Raw genomic sequence first — 19,776 nt, 5'->3', positions numbered from 1 at the left:
CAGTGTTGACCGTACATTTTTTCTTCTTGAGCTTTCCTCCAATTTCCATTAATAATTTCCTTTTGTTTTTCTTTAAAGATTTTATCATATAAAAGTGTATTGTTCAATTTCCAGAAATTTTGATTAATTCTAATTAACTGGTTCTTTGTATGCAATGTTAAATATATAATTTTGTGATCAGTGAAGATTGAAGGTTGTATTTTGACTTCTTTTACTTTATCTATTAGTTCATTTGATATAAGCCAAAAGTCAATCCTGCATCTTATTGATAAATCTTTGTTTTTCCAAGTGAACTGGATTTGATCTGGATTATTTACTCTCCAGATGTCACAGCAATTAAGATGTAAGCATAGGTTATTAAATTCTCCATATGTGCCTTTTAAAGATCTTTGAGGGTGACAATCTTTTGTGGGATTGTTAATACTATTCCAATCCCTTCCTAACAGTAATTTAGCATTTATGAAGGTATTCAGTAAAGTATAGATTTCATTTTCAAATTCCTCAAATAAAATTGTGTTTCTTAGGCTGATATTATATCCATATATGTTACCCAGAATGAAAATATCATCCATAAATTCAGAAACTAAAATAATCCACCTTCCAGAATCATGAGCAACTGTTTTAAGTACTTTTCCCTGAAAGGATCCTTTCAGAAAAGCTACACCAGCGGAGTTGTGTTATCTATATGTTATCTCCCCATTGACTTTTCCAAAAATTGAAATCTGAAACTAAGGCATGCGTTTCTTGAAGAAAATATAAATATGCCTTGAAACTCTTACAAAATAAAAAAAAATAGCCTTCCTCTTTACCCGTTCTCATATACCCCTTACATTAAATGAACAAAGTGACAAAGACAGGTTGAACAATAAAACAAAAAAGTATCTAGAAAACTAGTGTTAAATGAACAGTGTGCAAAATGCTTTTCTTCACCTTTTGAATATTAATAAATTGCAACAAACGTGCATAAGATTATATACAGTTGTGTTCAATATAATAGCAGTCCAACATCACTAACCTCATAAATCAAATTTTTTGGTAGAAGTGATATTTCTACATGGCAAATAATTTAATAGTAAGTGTTGTAGAGTCATAGAAAACAAAGACCCAACAGTCATGACATGCATGCTGCTCATTCTGTGTAATTGAATCTGTAATTGAAAGGGGCATGTTCAAAATAATAGCAGTGTTGTGTTCAATTAGTGAGGTGATTGATTCTGTGAAGAAACAGGTGTCAATTATGGCCCATATTTAAGGAAGGAAGGAAGCAAATGTTGTGCATGCTGGTTATAGTGCATTTCACACTGAAATACTCAGCAAAATGGGTCATTCCAGACATTGCTCTGAGGAACAGCATCCAAATGGCATCCAAAGCCTGAACAACGTGGCAAAAAACAGTCAACTACCATTCGAATGGATCGAAGAATAGCCAAAATGGCAAAGGCTCAAACAATGATCAGTGGAGCGAGTGAAGGATGGGTGTGATATGGATATGTTTGACACACAAAGAGACACCAGCCCCTGTCCACCTGCAGGTCATTTAGAGGTTCACATTAACTCTAGACTCTATCTACGATGTTCGACTTCTGGGATTGCTCCGGTGCCACCGGAAATTCCGCCGGATGTCACTCTTTTCGGTCGGATGTCTGTTACTGTCTACTTTCTTTGTGTTGTAATTTTGAACTCCAGTCGATTTATGAGGACTATGGTTAACTGCTCCTCTGATTTCTGCAGGGTATATCCATGCTGGAAACATCACTGCCAAGAATTGAACCAAAGTTTCTGTGGTGGTGAGTGAATGTATTTAACAGTGAGCCAGCTGGATCCTCTGACTGTACAGTATATTAGATATGCTTCTAATATCACTAACCTATAAGTAATTAATGATGCATCAGCAAAATCTATACTGATCATTTACTAATGATTGGTTCATGATTAACCACTGGTTATATAGGACTTACAACTGATTTGTGAAATATTAAGATATTAGTTATTTACAAATGTATATACATTTTTGTCATGCTTTCATTAACTAAAGGCTTATGACTGATTGTTATTATAATTTGTTACCGTGAATTACATTTTAATGTGACTTCGATTTGATCAGTTAAAAATGTCTTATTTCTCAAGTCCAAAAGTCCTATAGGATTCCATAAGGAATTTCTTGTTAGAAATTCTACTTGATTTTGAACCCAATCCTATAGGATAAAGTCCTATTGGATTTGCCTTGTTTTAAGTATTAATTCTTCTAAATATCTGAAGATCAAAGTCCCAGGGAGGCAGCTGTCCAGACAACTGTATATGACCCAGTCTGACAGGTAAACAACTGTCCCCTTTAAGGTTAAATACCTGCCTTTGGAAAAAAGGTTCCGTGTTGGTGAAAAACAGTGCCTGAGGATTTCCTTCCTTATCTACTGTAACATCTCCCATCATGTTTCAATACGGATTATTCCTTGTTACAATGATTTGTTGATATGAGTAGATGCTAATAAATGCTAAGTAGTGTTAGTAAGTGGCAGAGAAGATGTTGTAGGATGAGTACAAGAGTAGACAGTGAGCAATGACCATGCGCCACCACCAAGTCGAACGTCTGAAGAATCTCAATGTGCTTCAGCCTTTAAACCAGAATGTGAACACAGAAAATAGTGTTGACGGTTCAAGGGAGAGAGAGAAATAACGTGGAGAGAGAAAGGAAGGACCCAGGGCGCGGCAGTGGGTGTGTCTACAATAGTGAATAAACACAGGTGGGAATGGAGAGAGAAAGATGAGAAAAAGTGTGTTGGCCTTTGAGGTCACGCAGCATGTTTTAGTGAAAAAATACACAAACAATGGAGACCGAAATAGGAGGACTTACTGTATGTATGTCAGACATCCAGGATTCTGGAAGTTAAGATACCATACATTTTCTCACAGTGACTGTTAGGTAATGGACAGTTGGAGCTCTTCCAAGTCTTGGATGAACATGAAACTCTGAATCATCACTTCTTAAGATAAAGAACTGTGTCTGAAAATATCTGGTTCTTTGCTAAAAAAAAGTCAAAGGTACACGCCTATGGACATACAAAGTGAAGAGCAGTTAATGACAACTTCCAAGTTCAAAGGGGCATTTTTAGTAAGAAACATCCGATCACGGATTTTAAAAACTGCGGCACGTACCACTAACATCAACAAAAGGTAAAACCTCTGAAAATTAATTTAGCAGTTTATATTTATTCAGTTTTGGATTTGGTCAACAAAGGTCATTTATCATTAATATTAACATCCCTAAAAAAGAGGCGAAAGTATCTTGTGTCTTTTTACTACTTGTAAACAAACATTCAGTATAATTTCCCCTCCCCACAACATCCTTTGCAGTTATGTTAGGATCCACATTTTGACATCCCAGCACCAACATGCAAACCAAGCCACATTATTCAGCCAACTGTAGTACATAAACAATGGATACAATTAAAGCTACATTCAGTAAAATTAGAGTGACTAAATATTATCAATATTAAACAATTTGTTTTGAAAGACATACAATATCAACTGTCACACAACAACAACAAAAACAGTGGAAATTCTACAGCCGACACTGATGTAGAATAGTTAGGCCAATGACTTTAACCAATCCCATTGACTTAAGTCTGGACGAATGAAGAAAACATGGATCCACAACCAGTCATGGTGCTACTCTTCCAATAAGGGTGGAGGAGAGAGTATAAGTTGGAAAGTCTCTGTTCCTGGTTGAGCTGGGATTAGAAGCCCTGTCTTGTCATTGCTATGGCAGTGGGCAAGTTCTGAAAGGATGGACAACTGGAAGAAAGAGAGAGAAAAAATAATTAGAAAAGGTGATACATTGTCTCTATTCGCCTCCCTCACAAGTGCACACACACACACACACACACACAAATAAATAAATATAATATAAATACAAATATTAGGATTTGAGAGAGGCTTTCTTTAAAAATAAATTAAAAAAAAATACAGTTGTGTTCAAAAATAATACTCTTACAAAATAAAAAAATAGCCTTCCTCTTTACCCGTTCTCATATACCCCTTACATTAAATGAACAAAGTGACAGACAGGTTGAACAATAAAACAAAAAAGTATCTAGAAAACTAGTGTTAAATGAACAGTGTGCAAAATGCTTTTCTTCACCTTTTGAATATTAATAAATTGCAACAAACGTGCATAAGATTATATACAGTTGTGTTCAATATAATAGCAGTCCAACGTCACTAACCTCATAAATCAAATTTTTTGGTAGAAGTGATATTTCTACATGGCAAATAATTTAATAGCAAGTGTTGTAGAGTCATAGAAAACCAACAGATCCAACAGTCATGACATGCATGCTGCTCTTTCTGTGTAATTGAATCTGTAATTGAAAGGGGCATGTTCAAAATAATAGTGTTGTGTTCAGTTAGTGAGGTGATTGATTCTGTGAAGAAACAGGTGTCAATTATGGCCCATATTTAAGGAAGGAAGGAAGCAAATGTTGTGCATGCTGGTTATAGTGCATTTCACACTGAAATACTCAGCAAAATGGGTCATTCCAGACATTGCTCTGAGGAACAGTGGACTTTGATTAAAAAGTTGATTGGAGAGGGGAAAACATATAAAGAAGTGCAGAAAATTATAGGCTGCTCAGCCAAAATGATTTCAAATGCCTTGAAATGGCATCCAAAGCCTGAACGACGTGGGAAAAAACGGTCAACTACCATTCAAATGGATCGAAGAATAGCCAAAATGGCAAAGGCTCAACCAATGATCACCTCCAGGTAAATCAAAGAAGACTTAGTTACCTGTGAGTACTGTTATGATCAGAAGAAGGCTATGTGAAGCAAAGCTATCAGCTAGAAGCCCCCGCAAAGTCCCATTGCTGAAAAAAAGACTTACTGAATAGGTTGAAATTTGCCAAAGGACACATTGACTGGCCAAAGGAGAAATGGGGCAACATTCTGTGGACTGATGAGAGCAAAATTGTTCTTTTTGGGTCTAGGGGCCGCAGACAGTTTGTCCGACGACCCCCATGCACTGAATTCAAGCCACAGTACACTGAAGACAGTAAAGCATGGTGGTGCAAAAACATGTTATGGGGATGTTTCTCATACTGTGGTGTTGAGCCTATTTATCACATACCAGGGATCATGGATCAGTTCCAATACATCAAAATACTTGAAGAGGTCATGTTGCCTTATGCTGAAGAGGAAATGCCTTTGAAATGGGTCTTTCAACAAGACAATGACCCAAAACACACCAGTAAGCGAGCAAAGTCTTGGTTCCAGATGAACAAGATTGATGTTATGGAGTGACCAGCCCAATCCCTAGACCTCAATCCCATAGAAAACTTGGGGTGACATCAAAAATGCTGTTTATGAGGCAAAACCCAGTAATGCAGAGGAATTGTGGAATGTAGTTCAATCATCCTGGGCTGGAATACCTGTTCACAGGTGCCAGAAGTTGGTCGACTCCATGCAACACAGATGTGAAGCAGTTCTCAGAAATAATGGTTATGCAACTAAATAATAGTGCAGTGATTCAAAGTAAAGCAAACCATTGAGACATTTTTCAGTTTATACAGTAAATGTTTGAGTTTGTAAAGAAAAATGCAAATACTGCTATTTTTTTGAACAGCCTAATATTCCTTTTTCTTCACTTTCTGTAAAGGTATAACACAAACTTGATCAATTTTGGTCATGTTTTGATTTGGAATTGAATGTGCAGTGTTCCCAATGCATTGCTATTATGGAATTAAAAGCTATTCTAAGGATTTTGAGCATTATTCACTTTTTTTAAACACACTGCTATTATTCTGAACACAACTGTATATCCAGAGTTTATCCATCTCCCTGATCCTCAGACACTGCCCTAAATGTGTGGAAAAAGCCAGTGTGCAGTATTAGCTGCTTTGGCAATATAAGTTTCTGATCTGTCATGCCCATGAAGCTTATTTTAACTTAATTAACCCTAATTCACCTGGCTGAACTTGTTATCAGTATAAAAGACACCTGTCCACAACCTCAAACAGTCACACTCCACTCCACTATGGCCAAGACCACTAAGAGCTGTCAAAGGACACCAGAAACAAAATTGTAGACCTGCACCAGGCTGGGAAGACTGAATCTGCAATAGGTAAGCAGCTTGGTGTGAAGAAATCAACTGTGGGAGCAATTATAAGGAAATGGAAGACATACAAGACCACTAATAATTTCCCTCGATCTGGGGCTCCACGCAAGATCTCACCCTGTGAGGTCAAAATGATCACAAGAACGGTGAGCAATAATCTCAGAACCACACGGGGGGACCTAGTCAATGACCTGCAGAGAGCTGGGACCAAAGTAACAAAGGAACAGGATCAGGAACACACTACGTCGCCAGGGACTCAAATCCTGCAGTGCCAGACGTGTCCCCCTGCTTAAGCCAGTACATGTCCAGGCCCATCTGGAGTTTGCTAGAGAGCATTTGGATGATCCAGAAGAGGATTGGGAGAATGTCATATGGTCAGATGAAACCAAAATAGAACTTTTTGGTAAAAACTCAACTCGTCGTGTTTGGAGGGGAAAGAATGCTGAGTTGCATCCAAAGAACACCATACCTACAGTGACGCATGGGGGTGGAAACATCATGCTTTGGGGCTGTTTTTCTGCAAAGGGACCAGGACGACTGATCCGTGTAAAGGAAAGAATGAATGGGGCCATGTATCGTGGGATTTTGAGTGAAAACCTCCTTCCATCAGCAAGGGCATTGAAGATGAAACGTGGCTGGGGTCTTTCAGCATGACAATGATCCCAAACAGACCGCCCGGGCAACGAAGGAGTGGCTTCGTAAGAAGCATTTCAAGGTCCTGGAGTGGCCTAGCCAGTCTCCAGATCTCAACCCCATAGAAAATCTTTGGAGGGAGTTGAAAGTCCGTGTTGCCCAGCGACAGCCCCAAAACGTCACTGCTCTAGAGGAGATCTGCATGGAGGAATGGGCCAAAACAGTGTGTGAAAACCTTGTGAAGACTTACAGAAACGGACATACAAAAACGTTTGACCTCTGTCATTGCCAACAAAGGGTATATAACAAAGTATGGAGATGAACTTTTGTTATTGACCAAATACTTATTTTTCACCATAATTTTTTTCTCATTTTGTCTCTCATAGTTGAAGTGTACCTATGATGAAAATTACAGGCCACTCTCATCTTTTTAAGTGGGAGAACTTGCACAATTGGTGGCTGACTAAATACTTTTTTGCCCCACTGTATATGTACACAACAAGTATGGCAGTGCCAGCCGTAGTGATCCTACAGCTTGACCACATCAGTTGTTTGCAGCGGAAAATACTCACATTCTCACAAATACTCATACATTTTTGTCTAACGTTAGCTTCGGTATGGCGACCTGGCTAAAATATGTGCGGAGGGCATGTTGTACCGCTTATCCAGTGCATTTATCAAAGCCGTCAGCCCAGACTTGGTCACAGTAATGAGGTGCATCCTTTCTTTCGCGATAAACTTACTGCTTGAGTAATTTCCACGTTCTGTTACTGAAGTATGTTCATATGGTGTTACGCGGTCAGTGATCCCTGTCGAGTGGCATTGCGCTTATTTGACAGTTGACACCCTGGTGTTTGGATTTTTAGCCATGCAACTATCGTACATGGCTTTGTGGTGTGTTTTTTAAGTGGTGATACAAGTTAGTGGTGTTGCCCTGTGAGTTAGCAACATTAGCAAGGCACGTTTTGCACAATACGTGACGGTTTGCAGCAACTTCCTCTGCAGACTGTTTTACTCTTGCGTGTCACGTGACCAGCCTCTGCGATTAGAAGATCTAATTTTAACATATCGCAATTTAAAGGGATACTTCACCGATTCACCAATTAAGCTTTGTATCAGTAGAAACCCGGTAGTATTTTCGAATGACCGTGCTTCCCTCCCTCATGTCCCCCTGAGACGAGAGATCTCTGTATTGTGTGTCTGGAAAAAAGCCTCTGATGACGCAAAAAAATCGTCATTAAGCGTCATCGGAGGCATTTTTGCCCAGAGTCTGTGGACTACAGCCAGCTAGTTCCGCATGTTTTCAACCCGCCCATAGGGGGTGGGACTGTCTTTACCCGAAGATATCCGAAGAAAGCCGAGTGTCAGCCATCTTGAAGCTTCGCTAAACTGGCTCTGTCTTTTCAGCAGCAAACTTTTACAACAATTATGTGCATTCAAACTACCGCACATGTTTACCACCGGGATACATTGGTACAGATCGGAGAATATGCAGGAAACTTTATTATGGAATACTCGACACACTATGCGAGCTTCGCCTGCTACGGAGACCAGCACCTCAGCCTGCGGTGTCGCTCAATGCCGCTAGCCGGTAAGGGGACATCCTCAGCGGTGAAACGCGGAACGAGGACAGAAGAATGAGCTAGCTAGGTGGAAAGCTAACGCTAGACAGCCACCTGTCCCATCAATTATTTCAGATATATTGAGCAAATTGCTTTTGATTTTAGTTTGCATCGCCAGCTGTAAGTCATGAGGTACGATAAGTACAAGGCTCTGTTGCGGCATAGCTCTCTCTCTCTCGTAGCCCTTTCAACGAGCTCCCGCAGCTCTTTGTTCAATAAACTGTCTGTACACTTACAAAGTTCTCAGTGCTTCGGTTAACATGTAGGGGCCCTCATTATGCTACCGTTGAAGTTTGGTGATATTTTGAGCTTTTTTAGTGGTACTTTCCCTGTGCCCCGAATACTAGCATTGTAAGCTAATCAGCACTAGCTTCTTTCAAGCTACAAACACATTTGATTAACATGAAAACATGTCCCAGAGAACGACAGAGTGGGTACACATCCGTTATTAACCCCTAGGTTCATTTTGCGCCGGAATTGTCCTTTAATACGGACTGGTGCAGAAATGGGGTGATTGTATCCAACTAACTGCTGGTGGAGTTTGAGACTGTTAAATGCCAACCACTCTACATTCCACGCAAATTTATGGCTGTGTTTATATTCTGTGTTTATAGCCCACCAAGCACTAATGCTAGTATGCGTTAGCTGAACTTTACGGAGCCTATAATGTGTGTGCACTAAATGTAGCCTGTTTTGTATGTCGTTTTTATATATTTTAAATGTGTAACACCACTTGAGCCACGGTGAAACGTTTCGTGTATATGATTGAAATGACAATAAAACACACTTGAGTTGAGTGCCTCACTGTCTGTCGTCTGTAAACGGTAGGCGTGGCTTGGGAGTGGACACAGCGAAGCAAGTGCATTCTGGGATTTGGTGTCTTTCATCCACATGAGCCAAAAACACATTTTCTGGCTTTTCTCGGCCTAGAAGGCACCAATTTCTAAAAATAATTCACATTTCTACTACATAAGTGACCCAATGTAAAGATATATTCATCTTTCCAACGGTGAAATATCCCTTTAATTGCAAATGCAATTAATCGTTCAGCCCTAGATCCGATCACCACTGAGGACGCATTTGGAGACACATTCTACAGATAGGAAACAAACAAAGTATTTCCGTGATGTGTTTGGCTATTAGTCATTAAGTAATGTAATGACAGGTTCTTCAACTGTCCCTACCCTTGATGGTCCTCGGTATAAACAGCGTAGCTGATCCCAGGACTGTTCCTGCTGAAGGTCCAACGTTGCATCAAAAACCACCTGGGCCACAACAAAGAACCAAAAGAATTTAGTTAAAGCATTAAGCCGTAATTTGTAACATGGCATACAGAGTGCAAACAGTGCCACTTTAACATAATGAGAGCAGCTGTAGCACAAGTTTTATTTATAGATAGATATGTGATGGCAACAGGGTTGATTTTAAGGGGTAGACAAAATGAGTAATACATTACAGTAGCGCTGTAGTGAATATCAATTGGTTAGTCTCATATATGTAGAAGAGAAAAGGTCCGGAGTGCTCAGAAGTTTTTACAAATAATGAAGGTGCCCTTTGGAAGGGAACACAAAATAAGAAAAAGAAGAAAAGTCTTCTGGCAAAAAGTTAAAAAGCCTTTATTTAGATGGCTTTTTCATATTGTTAGTATGTTAAGATTGAACTGAACCCATGTGTAGTGGCACAAACAGTCTTCTTCAGGGTGTAGCCCACAGTGCAGTTTGCCCTTTTGTAAATACAAGATGATTGCAAACACCTGATATTTGCTAACACATGAGCAAGGAGCCAGTAAGCAGGTTTATTTTTGTGGAGCCATTTGGTGGTTATACCTTGCATTTGTTACCTGTCATTTGGAGATGTTGTGGGATCTGATAAAACCTTACCTTCTTCCTGTGAGCCTCTGCTCCTGCGTCATGATACACTGATGTTACACAAGTCTGAGACAGAGAGAAGAACAGGGCTGTGTCAGGATTGTTAGCTACTGGAAGACTGTGCCTAGATTGAAAGCAGTGTTGTTGTAGTAACAAAATACAACTGGCATAAAATGAATATGCTGTCATACGTTATGTACCCAAACTCCAGGCAAAATGCAGGTTAACTATGAGACTAGCGGCCTACTTTTAATGGCACAATGATCAGACTGAGGCACAAAGTCTAAACAGAGTGTAAAAAAACTGTGAAAAGGAGAGAGGAGACCGAACAAGAAGCCGCCTGACAAGTGTAAATCTTGGACTGCCTTTTAGTTGTTCTTCGTGAAATAAAAGGCTGCAAGACAGCTCGCCATCTGCTGGTTATGACAGTAATAGCTGGCTTGCTATGTCTTGTGTTGTTGTTGCACTTAACTTGATGTGGCTGTATTAGCAAAGTTGTAGACTCACTAGTTTTTGATCATAAGTAATGTAATCATCAATGTAATACAGCTGTCCATATTAATAACAGCGATGTAGAAATGAATTGCACTTGAATCTGTAGGGGTGCCAAATCTACAATAATTAAGTTACACAGTGTTGCTTTAAAATGTTGTTACCAACATTTGTCTCTAGCAATAATTTGTGTTGTTACTGATTATATGGATACACTTCCATGCATAAGACACAACTGCAAATATTTATAAGCTCTGGACTTAAGGGCATCATTTGCTTTACTCCAGATGATTAACTTGTAAACTGAGTAACAGCTCCACTGTGATGCTTAAAAGGAACACAGAACATGATTTACCGTTAGATCGTGAACAATCCTGTTAACGATGGGAGATTTAAATAATTAATGAAGTCACGCTGCTTTGCCAACCAAGAGTAAAATTATGCACAGCCACTCTCTCAAATCATAGTGTAGATAAAAAATATATATGTATCATTCCTGCTGCTGTGTGATGACCATTGTAACCGGGAACTTAGCCTAGCACGGATACTGAAGGTAATCGGTTCCAACTAGCCTACTGCTCCGAATAAGTGACAAAATAACACCAACGTGTTCCTATTTACATGTTGTGATTTGTATAGTCACAGCGTGTACAAATAACAAGGTCACATGAGACACATCCATCTTCTAACCGTATATAAACTGGGAACTATATTCTCAGAAAGGCGAAGCATTTCTACTCTACTACTTTGTGTGCCTATTATACCACATAACAGTCAAATGGAGAAATCTTGGCCTCCAAGAGCTCTGGCTCATCCAAAACTCAGGAGTGAAAAGATCAATATTACCACTTCATGTCTGCATAGCGCTGGGAGACAAGCTCACACAGGGTCTCCCAGCATACATGTGCTGACTGGGTGCGATACAACCAGCAAAATATCAATCAAACTTGCAGCTCTGAACACTGTCCACAAACCAGACAACTCTTCTCTGATTCTCAATTTCAACTGTCCACAGCTAACAGAGAGTGCAATACAAATGATGGAAACATTCTTGGTCAAATGTCTCAAACCATCAACGGACATGGTGATATTTGACGACCTGCGCATTGCTGTGTTCGATAGTAATGCCCTTAAGATGGACTTTGAGAGGACCGCTTGCACCTCAACTAATGCAACAAAACATATACAAAGAGCCCATTATCAACAGCAGCTTTGGGTCCAAGCACCATTTACAAACGCCACCTCGATCTTAAATGCAGATGCTTATGGTTTTGTAAGAAAGGGCAGTTTATTAGTCCCTGAGATTGTAATCTCAAAACCTGCCTGCTACGTCATGAACTACTACAGCTACTATTTCTAGTCATAGTTCCATTATCTTTATTGTGACTATAATTGCCACTGTTCATCACACCCCCAACCGGCACCGTCAGACACCGCCTACCAAGAGCCTGGGTCTGTCCGAGGTTTCTCCCTAAAAGGAAGTTTTCCTCACCACTCAAGGTTTCTGCCTAAAAGGGTTTTTCCTCGCCACTGTCACACCAAATGCTTGCTCTTGGGAGAATTACTGGAATTGTTGTGTCTTTATAAATTATAGTTTGGTCTAGACCTACTCTATCTGTAAAGTGTCTTGAGATAACTCCTGTTGTGATTTGACACTATAAATAAAATTAAATTGAATAGACCACACATTGTAAATTTCATGTAAATCGGATGATGTTTGTCATATAAGGCTGATAATATTGACAGGTAGATGTCCTCAGGCCTGGACCCTTGTCAATCATGAGAAACTTCCTGTAGATTGGACAATGAACACTCAAGTTACAACAACTTATTGTTTCATGGTGAAATGCTTAAAATGGCCGCCATGCTAACGCCGGGGAAACCTATAATCTTGGCTGCTAATGTTGTTAATTTCTCTCCAATTTCGGGTCACATTACTGCGAAACATTTTCCGGTTGTAGAGTTTTCGGTTTAGAAGCCTTTATTGGTGATTTTTCACGGTACAAAGTCCTGCTATACTCGGTTGCAGTCAGTCTCAGGCTCCGGAGTGAAACAACAGCAGAGATTCCAACAGCGGAGATTCCAGAAACTCGAGACATGCGCTGACCAATCAGAGCAGACTGGGCTTTTTTGAGAAGGGGGCTTAAAATGGTGAATACAGGTGCAGCAGCCATGGGCAGTATGAGAAAAATAAAGTGTTTTTTGAAAATTATAGCATGTAAACATGTTCTAGTAGAATCACAAAATGCAAGTCTGAATCTGAAAACAGTGTATAATAATAATAATAATTGTCCTATAAGGTCTTTAGATTACACAGACAAATTTTGAAGTCGATCGGGTTAAAGCTATAGTGCGTAGTCTCCCCCAAGAGGAATTCTAAGTAATGACAAAAACACTGTCGTTGCATCCACATGACCCAAGCCTTCCGTGATCAGGCACCACCCGTCCTCCACGCAGTTGCTTGTAGCCAAGGAGAACACAGAGGATTTAAAAAAAACATGATGTAGTCTTTAGAAGAGGGTGTCTAATCATCTTCAGTCCAGCTTAGGTGCGCGAAAGTTGCTGGACTACACCATTTTGTAAAAATAGCCATTCTGAGAAATCAAAAGAGTTTTGTGGAGCTGGTCGGCTTTATTAGCTTTGAAGCAACTTATTTGGCAATGGCTTGAATGTAACGGACGTTCATTATTATAAAAAGTTACACACTAAAGCTTTAACTCTCTAGGAGTCAAATTCCTTGTTTGTTTGCGCAAACCTGGCCAATAAAGCTGATTCTGAGGAGTTCGTTAAAGTACAGCGCCTTGTCTATAAGGTTGACTTCCTGGCTTGAATGTAACGGACGTTCATTATTATAAAAAGTTACGCACTAAAGCTTTAACTCTCTAGGAGTCAAATTCCTTGAATTTCTACTAGAACATGTTTGCATGGTTTAATGTTAAAACAAATATTATTTTACCTCATACTGTCTGTCTGAATATACCTGTATGTCTGTCTCAAATGCTCCATTTTAGGGGCTGTCTCTTTAAGCCCACCTCTGCTCTCAGCATCTCTGCTCCGTCAATGCAGACTGTAACGGCACTGCAGCTGCACTTTCTATCTATATACTATAGTTGTGAGATCACAGCTGTACAGAAGTCCTGATAGCTCGTTTAAAGGCACTGTTTCATAAAACAGGCTGGTTTCAGTTCTCTGTGTACTGAGCATTTTGAAACTTTCAGTCTTTATATAGCAACTCGAACTGCTTTATAATAAAAAAAGACAAAAGATTTAAAATTCAATGCCTTCTGTAGGAACCAATAACACGACTTATGCATTAATGAAGGTATATTTATTCTTTTGTACCTATTCAGATCTTACTTTCTTTGCAAGCACAAACACATACCTGTGCCAGGGACGTGCTGCGGCCTCTTTTTGTCTCAGTGGAAAGCCCGCCCCTTCCTCCTTGGCTGGAGGAACACTTGTAGCAGCTCCATCGCTGTTGCACCTCTGAACTAAAGCCCCATCCAGAGTCCTTCTGCTGCAGGCACTGGAAGTGGTACAGGTGGCCACAGCTGACGAGACACACACATACATACCTTAGCAGCTGTAATATGTCTTTTTTTTATTAGGGCTGTCAAAATTAACACAAATAAGTTAACACAAATTTCTTTTAACACCACTCATTGTTTTGACGTGTGATTAACGCATTGTGTGATTTGGGCCTTGGGCCGTAGTTTGTGAAATCAGGATGTGATGCAGCAGAAACGCTTTTTCCTAAAGACTTACATGGCAAAAAGACATCTGTGAATCAGTAGATACATTTTTTTACCGTCACAACCAGCGCAAAATGACTCATTCGCTCTAAGAATGTGATCCATTTGATCCAATAACATTTGGAAAGTCTAGAATAGCCACACGATTAAATCATTTAATCCCCATTCAAGTTAGCGGAGCGCTAAAGTAGCCAACGGAGGTCTCTAGTGCGCCTGCTCTATGGGCCGCACAATGAGGAAGCAGTGCAAATCATCTGGGTAGTTCTTGGCTCCATAAAGGCTTAATGCGCTACTGAGCAACTCCCTTTCTCTCCAAGATCCTTGAGAAGTTATGTGACTTTCTACATAGCAATAGTTTATTTGAGGATTTTCAGTCAGGATTTAGAATGCATCATAGCACAGAGACGGCACTGGTGAAAATTACTAACGACCTTCTAACTGCTTAAGACAAAGGACTTGTCTCCGTACTTGTCTTACTAGATCTTAGTGCTGCATTCGACACTATTTACCATACCATCCTGTTACAGAGACTGGAACATTTAGTTGGCATTAAAGGAATTGAACTAAGCTGGTTTAAGTCCTATTTATCTGATCAAGCTCAATTTGTTGATGTTAACAATAAATCCTCCAGGCACGCTAAAGTTAGCCATGGTGTTCCAAAAGGCTCAGCGCTTGGACCAATTCTATTCACCTTATATATGCTTCCTCTAGCCAATATTATTAGGAAACACTCAATTAACTTTCACTGTTATTCAGATGACACCCAATTATACCTATCAATCAAGCCAGACGAAACCAGTCAGTTAGCTAAACTTCAAGCATGCATTAAATATATAAAATCCTGGCTGACCTACAACAAAACCGAGGTTATTGTGCTGGGACCTAAACACCTCTGAACCTCCTTATCTAAAGATATAGCTACTCTGCATTAGCCTGACAAGCCAGACCCACATCAAGATGTTGGGTCTGGGAACTCACCATTGACGGAGCTCAATCCGAGGGGCGGGATAAACTGTTGTCTTTCAAATTCCCTCTGCACGCAATAGGATAGCACTACAACCAGGCAGAGCAACAAAGAAGGTAGCGAAGCTAGTTCATAGATTAACTTTTTGCCGAATCCAGTCGGCAAAACTCCGAACACATCTTCCTTTTTTAAGAATGATTTCAGTGCCGTTCTTTGTTCTTTTCTCAAAGAAAAGCTTAACTCCAAGTCTTCCAGAAGACCGCTGTTCCCAGCAACAGCAGCCATAAGCCCGCCTACCGACTCTATACACAATGTGATTGGCCTGACCAGAGTTTGGTTTTTCCAGCTTGCAAGCCAACGGAGAGTGCCTAGACCCCCCCTGGCTGCAAATTAAATTTGCTGCTGATAGGGTGCGTCTAGATTTCTAGGCTAACTCTGGATGGCATTGCCCTGGCCTCCAGCACTACTGTCAGAAATCTAGGAGTTATTTTTGATCAAGATATATCCTTTAACGCCCACTTAAAACAAACCTCAAGAACAGCCTTTTTTCACCTTCGTCAAATTGACAAAATTAGGCAAATCCTGTCTCAAAACGATGCTGAAAAACTAGCCCATGCATTTGTACTTTTTTTTCCTATTGTAATTCCTTACTATCAGGTTGTTCAAATAAGTCCCTTAAGGGTTAGAGTTCAGGCTGATCCAGAATGCTGCAGCGCATGTTCTGACAAGAACTAAGAAAAGAGATCATATTTCTCCTGTATTAGCTTCTCTGCATTGGCTTCCTGTAAAATCCAGGATTGACTTTAAAATCTTTCTCCTGACCTACAAAGCTCTAAATGGTCAAGCACCATCATATCTTGAAGTGCTCATAGTACCTTATTGTCCCACTAGAGCACTGAGCTCCCAGAATGCAGAGAGTCTCTAAAAGTAGAACGGGAGCCAGAGCCTTTAGCTATCAGGCTCCTCTCCTGTGGAACCAGCTCCCAGTCTGGGTTCGGGGGGCAGACACTGTCACCACATTTAAGAGTAAACTTAAAACTCTCCTCTTTGATAAAGCTTATAGTTAGGGAGTGAGGAGTTGCAGCGTTTGCCTAGACTGGCGGGGGAGGGTGTGTAGCCACAGTCATGGCGCCCCCCCCCCCTCCCTATCTCTGCTTCTCTTCATAGACAGCTTATATTTAGGAAGTGAGGAGTTGCAGCGTTCGCCTAGACTGGCGGGGGAGGGTGTGTAGCCACAGTCACGGCGCACCCCTCCCTCCTCCTCTCGCTTTTCATCTGTGGGCAAATGCTAGCCCTTATGTTTTCTCAACCCGCAGTTTTCCCTGGATTAGGGTGACACCTAAATCACGGTTGCAGCTGTCGCCGTGGTCCTGCTAGGCGCCCTGCTACGGCCTGCTATACACTGCTATGCCCTGCAGTGCACTGCTATGCCCTGCTACACCCTGCTACGTCCAGCTACGCCCTGCAGTGCCCTGCTACGTCCAGCTACGCCCTGCTATGCCTTGCAGTGCCCTGCTACGCCATGAACTACTAAAACAACTACTATTTCTAGTCATAGTTCCATTATCTTTATTGTGACTATAATTGCCACTGTTCATCATACCCCCAACCGGCACCGGCAGACAACCGCCCACCAAGAGTCTGGGTCTGTCCGAGGTTTCTCCCTAAAAGGAAGTTTTACTCACCACTCGAGGTTTCTGCCTAAAAGGGAGTTTTTCCTCACCATGCTTGCTCTTATGGGAATTACTGGAATTGTTGGGTCTTTGTAAATTATAGTGTGGTCTAGACCTACTCTATCTGTAAAGTGTCTCGAGATAACTCGTTATGATTTGATACTATAAATAAAATTTAATTGAACTGAAAATTGAATTATAGGAATGAAAGGAGCTCTGCCTTCAATTCTGTATCCAGTTATTATTATACATCCATGCAGTTACGTTGTGGATGGCTGGCAGAAACAAACCTCCTTGAGCAAAAATTGGATATAGAAAAGGGTCTTTTGAATGGCAAGCTCAGTTTTGGTTTGTTACAACAATAATAAACATTTGCATAAAGCAAGCATATTTGTCCGCTCCCATGTTGATGAAAGCATTCACAACTTTCTTAAGTTAACAATCTCTTTTAAAGTACATCCAAAAATATGCCTATTTTTGAAAATATTTTTGTATCTCTTTTCTGTGTTGTAGTTTGTAGACGGTCCCTAAGCACTCGTCTTGCCGTCTCAACACCGGAACTAAACAGAGCTGAATTAGCAGAACTTTTATGCATTTCTTTCACATATACTGCAGTTAGATTCACTGTGTTCACTTGGAAGGAATCACTTCACATGGGTAGGCACTTGTAATGACATTTCGAACAACAACAAGAGGCTAAAAGCACGTTTAAAAGTTGCCTGGTTTCAGCCTCCTGGGTGCTAATGCTAGAAGGAGAACACGTTTTTCTCGCTACTGACAGCACTCCAAATTTACAAACAACAGAGCTGCGTGTTGAAATCAACCGGAATTCTTCTTTAAAGGCTTTTATGCCACTTTAGGTTCATTTTAGGAAAGAAACAAAACACAAATAATACTATTTAACTGGCAGTGGTTTCCAAAACAAGCAGCATAATTATTAGTAATGTCCAAATGAAGCTTCATGAACCATTTTTTTTAAATTTTCTGAACCACTAGACGGCGCTCTCTGTTCACTGAAATTTTCATTCCTTTAGCCAAACTTTTGTATACTGTTACAAACAGAAGCCATTTGTCTCTTAACTGTTATCCCAGGAACTAAACAGCTCCAGTGTGTGTTACCTGAACACAATGATCTCCTCAGCTGTGTCCTGCCTCCTCTTGTACTGCTGGAGGCAGATGTTACAGTGGTCTTGTCGTGGGTGGAGTCCCCTTGTGACAGCAGCACGCAGGTGAGCCAGGGACCAGTGGAGGTCATGGTTCAACAGACTGGTGGTTGTTTCAAGTAAAGTCTAAAACCAAAAAAGACAGCATTATTAAAGTGCATTACATTACAGTAGTACATTACAAATATATTCACATATGCAATACAAGAGTTGGAAATATAGACAAATAAGGAAAATGTTCTAGGACGAGTTCGTAAAAGTTGGTTTTGCGCATTGCGCAATATTGCGAAAAAAACTTTTGAGCGGAAATGGGCGTGGCCTATATCTTGTGATTCAGCTTGATTCAAGGAAGACGTGGATGTAAGGATTTCTAATGTGCGATGTGTAATGTGGGAGTTAAAAGCAAAAAAAAAAAAAACATAGCGCCACCTAGTGGTCCACATGTGTAATTTTTGGTAGGTGTGGTCCATGAGCCATTGTCTATCTACCTTGTCAATTTAAAGTTGTTCACGTTAGTTTAAGTAGTAAATTTAGACGTGGGTCCCGTAGGCCACGCCCACTTTGACCCCTCAGTACCCCACTCTAGGGTTGGACTCAGGAGTGGCCCCAGATGGTACCCAAAGAATTTTGTAAAAATCGGATGAGCGGTTCATGAGATATAAACTTTTTGTACTTGTAGCGCCTCCTAGTGACCAATTTTTGTAAAACGCGTGAGTGACCTCCAGAGGGTCACAACAAACAAGAATCTAAAGTTTGGCGTTGATGGCATTCATTTTGGCTGAGATATGGCAAAGTTGGTGTTTTCATAGTTAGCTACACAAATTTGTTTGTGCGTAATATGTAATATAATTTTTATCCTATCAAAATTATTTTTATTAACTTTTTGTCAGGCCCATCTGGAGATGCTACCTGCCAAATTTCGTGCCGATTGGTCGCACGGTCTAGGAGGAGTTCGAAAAAGTAGGTTTTTGATAAATCGCGATTTTTCACGCTTAAAAGTTTAGGCGGAAATGGGCGTGGCCTATATCACGTGATTTAGTTGGATCCAGAGAACACGTGGATATATGGATTTTAAATGTCCGGTGTGGGAGTTATAGGGCCAAACGTGTTTTTTCTGCTATAGCGCTACCTAGTGGTGGAAGTGGGTCAATTGTTGCGCCTGAGGTCCTTGCGGAGTTTCAGACCAGTCCTGAAAATGGCAACCCCCCACCATGTATGGTTTAGGCTGTAGTCGGAGTTTGAGGCGGAGAAGAATAATGATGATGATGATGAATAATCAGTAGAAAAACAATAGGGTTCCACAGCCCTGCTATGCGAACGGCGTAGCTCTTGCTACCGTCGGTTCTTGCAGACTCGAGCTTGGACCCCTAACAAGAGTTATCTCAAGACACTTTACAGATAGAGTAGGTCTAGACCACACTATAATTTACAAAGATCCAACAATTCCAGTAATTCCCCCAAGAGCAAGCATTTAGTGCGACAGTGGCGAGGAAAAACTTC

At 40.5% G+C, this 19,776-nt stretch overlaps 1 protein-coding gene across 3 annotated transcripts in view; it reads right to left on the bottom strand.

The window, feature by feature from the left end:
- Positions 1–2,838: 2,838 nt before the first annotated feature.
- Positions 2,839–19,776, bottom strand: part of vps8 (VPS8 subunit of CORVET complex) — an 82,996-nt gene continuing 66,058 nt past the window's right edge. For all 3 annotated transcript variants that reach the window (XM_078273866.1, XM_078273867.1, XM_078273868.1), the window contains 5 exons: positions 18,233–18,402; positions 14,107–14,275; positions 10,245–10,298; positions 9,549–9,629; positions 2,839–3,792 (listed from right to left, as the gene is read on the bottom strand). In XM_078273866.1, coding sequence (XP_078129992.1) covers positions 3,667–3,792; positions 9,549–9,629; positions 10,245–10,298; positions 14,107–14,275; positions 18,233–18,402 — 600 coding nt within the window. In that variant the 3' untranslated portion in view covers positions 2,839–3,666. The remainder of the gene's footprint in view (positions 3,793–9,548; positions 9,630–10,244; positions 10,299–14,106; positions 14,276–18,232; positions 18,403–19,776) is intronic.

The sequence above is a fragment of the Sander vitreus genome, chromosome 17 (assembly GCF_031162955.1).
Source record: "Sander vitreus isolate 19-12246 chromosome 17, sanVit1, whole genome shotgun sequence".
In the NCBI taxonomy this organism is placed as follows: Eukaryota; Metazoa; Chordata; class Actinopteri; order Perciformes; family Percidae; genus Sander; species Sander vitreus.
This window is presented reverse-complemented; position numbering and strand designations above follow the sequence as displayed.